The sequence below is a fragment of the Limulus polyphemus genome, unplaced genomic scaffold, assembly GCF_000517525.1.
Source record: "Limulus polyphemus unplaced genomic scaffold, Limulus_polyphemus-2.1.2 Scaffold2325, whole genome shotgun sequence".
In the NCBI taxonomy this organism is placed as follows: Eukaryota; Metazoa; Arthropoda; class Merostomata; order Xiphosura; family Limulidae; genus Limulus; species Limulus polyphemus.
Window position 1 is genome coordinate 39506 of NW_013667935.1, and position 2803 is coordinate 42308.

General features: G+C 36.8%; 1 protein-coding gene across 1 annotated transcript in view; it reads left to right on the forward strand.

The window, feature by feature from the left end:
- Positions 1 to 669: 669 nt before the first annotated feature.
- Positions 670 to 2803, forward strand: part of LOC106466621 (prohormone-1-like) — a 7315-nt gene continuing 5181 nt past the window's right edge. Inside the window, exons 1-2 of the mRNA XM_013926915.2 lie at positions 670 to 705; positions 1972 to 2111. Of these exons, the coding sequence (XP_013782369.1) occupies positions 2004 to 2111 (108 nt within the window). The 5' untranslated portion in view covers positions 670 to 705; positions 1972 to 2003. The remainder of the gene's footprint in view (positions 706 to 1971; positions 2112 to 2803) is intronic.

Here is a 2803-nt window from a genome sequence, read left to right on the forward strand (position 1 = left end):
GTTACTATAAACTAACGCAGCTTGGTTTACCAGGCTACAGTTGTGTTGAAACTTAACCTCACCGTTGGTGTTCTAAAATTAGCGTGTTTGTTCTCATGAAAGTAGAGAAAAAGACATCAATCTGAAGTGTTTATGACCAAACAGGTTGATAATAATTTGCCAGAGAAACTGAAATCGTGATTCGTTTATGGTATCAATGCCATTGAAAAAGGTATGTAGCTTTTCCTTAATCTCGTTTATTAGTTTATTTTAGAATAAATGTTATCAGAACGCCTCCTTAGAAAAATCTAACGAAGTTTTCATTTTCCTTATCATGTTTAGCTTCTACTAGTCCTCTTTGGCTAATCCCTAGTGTACGGTTCAGGAACTAAAGTTATTCGATGTAACATTGATCGCAAAGTACAATTGAACAAATAAATAAATAAAAGAGGATCCTCTTACCTCGTATATTAGGAAGTTGCTCAAGATGTATGGACTAATACGTGTTGACTGTAATACTTGGGCAAAAATGGCATTTATTGCAGCACGTGTGCAATAGATGATTAGCCAATATCCCTCAATTTTGCGATGGTTCAACCACGTGACCCCCTCGTCTCTGGAAGCATGCGCCATGCTGGAGTCGTCCTCTTCTTCTAAGCTATTTAAGGACTGAGTTAACAGGACTGAAGATTGTCACTTACAACGTTGCTTCACAAAATTGCCCAGGTAAGGTTGAAGTTGTTGGTTTTTTTGTTTTTTTCATAGGAGGCTTGTTTGTTTGTTTGTAATTAAGCACAAAGTTACACAATGGGGTATCTGTGCTCTGCCCACCACGGGTATCGAAACCCGGATTCTAGCGTTGTAAGTCCGCAGACATACCGCTATGCCACTGGGGAGCGTCATTTAAATCATTCAACTATAAAATGACAGGAATCATAACACGACTGTATTTAATTTTAACAAGAACCGATAATCGAAACGTTCACTCGCATACACATCTTAAATGTTTACCCTTCCAGCATACTGAACTAATGACAACCACAAATCTTCTGATTTGGTTACCTGTGGTACTGCATTCAGAATAAAGAAACTTTTAATAACTGTACGGAGAAATAGGAGCGTGCGCGCGCGCGTTTTTTTTTCCCCCACGATTTTACAAATTGTCCACGAGAACTTCCCCATACTTGTTTGAGATTGCCGTCAGAATTTCTTCTGCCAATGTATAATGTTAAAGGCGTTATTAACAATATTAACTGTTTTAACAGAACTGTCAACACGGGTTTTATAATAGAAAAACACTGTTATCTTGTGATACATTTCTCTCTACACACTAATGCCAATCAGCAGATACGTCATTACTCCGTTCTGTATAAATAAAATCCGTCTTTCTAAGTAAATGGGAAAAAAAATTCTTTCCAAAATGCAAATGTAAGTATTTCATGCCGATCTCCGCTCAAGGTAGAAATTTGATTGGTTGTTTGCTATATCATTGACGGGATACTCTGACAAAATCGTGCTTCAGTGAAGGTGGATTGGTGACTTAATATAATAGTGAAAACAGACACGTGGAAAATAAAATGTTCAGTTAAAACACCAGTAGAAAGAATGCAAATTTATCGCGATGTTTCGAGCTAACAAAAGCAGAACACGTGTTCTAAAGAATCGTGTTACAACTTATTAATATGTATTCATGAAGAAAATATATAGTTTAGGTATCCATAATCTTACAAGTCTGAATAACAACAACAACGTATTTTCAGGTAATTAAGGCCAGTTTGTGTTTTTTTAACTACGTTTTTAAATACAATGTGAAATTTTTAGGAATTGTTAGCTCTTTCACTTCGTGTTGCGATATTTCTTCCCATCATACAACTCGTCGTTTCCAAAAACATGTGCAAACATCAGGTATTTTAAACCATTAAACTAAACCTAGACTCCAAAAATTTTATAAAAATACTTATCTTTTGTAAATTGTTAAATAATCGTTAGAAGATCATAATTTACAGGTTACAGCTTCGACCGCCATGTTAAAAACCACCATGCTTTTCTTTCTGACGCTTCTCTTCGTGACCACCTGTTTCGCCAAAAGTTTGAGTGAGACAGAACGTGGACTTTATTCAACGGATCTTGATGTGAGTGCCGGTTGTTTGGAATTTCTTTACTGTAACTACACAATTAAGTTTATTTCGAGATGAACTGATAGAACAAATATAATGTTAATATATCTGTAAAAATTATTAATGTTTAGATAACTTTCTTTTACTTATGATGCTTCCGCTAGAGTGACTATCATAACCTCAGTAAAACTGGTCACTATTAAACCCATGCAGAGACTGCTTTTAGACACGTAAGGAAAATATTATATGATGTAAATTTACTCCTTATAAATAAAATACAAAAATGTGTAAGATGTAGTATTTGTTTGTTTTGAATTTCGCTCAAAGCTGCTCGAGGGCTATCTGCGCTAGCCGTCCCTTATTTAACAGTGTAAGACTAGAGGGAAGGCAGCTAGTCATCACCACCCACCGCCAACTCTTGGGCTACTCTTTTACCGTCACATTATAACGCCCCCACGGCTGAAAGGGCGAGCATGTTCGGTGTGACGGGGATTCGAACCCACGACCTGCAGATTGCGAGTCGAGCTCCCTAACCACCTGGCCATGTCGGGCTGGTAAGATGTAGTAAGTCACCTTCTGATAAATAAAACGCAGAAATGTATAGCATGTAGTAAGCCACCTTCTGATAACTAAAACACAGAAATGTATAGGATGTAGTAAGCCACCTTCTGATAACTAAAACACAGAAATGTATTAGATGTAGTAAG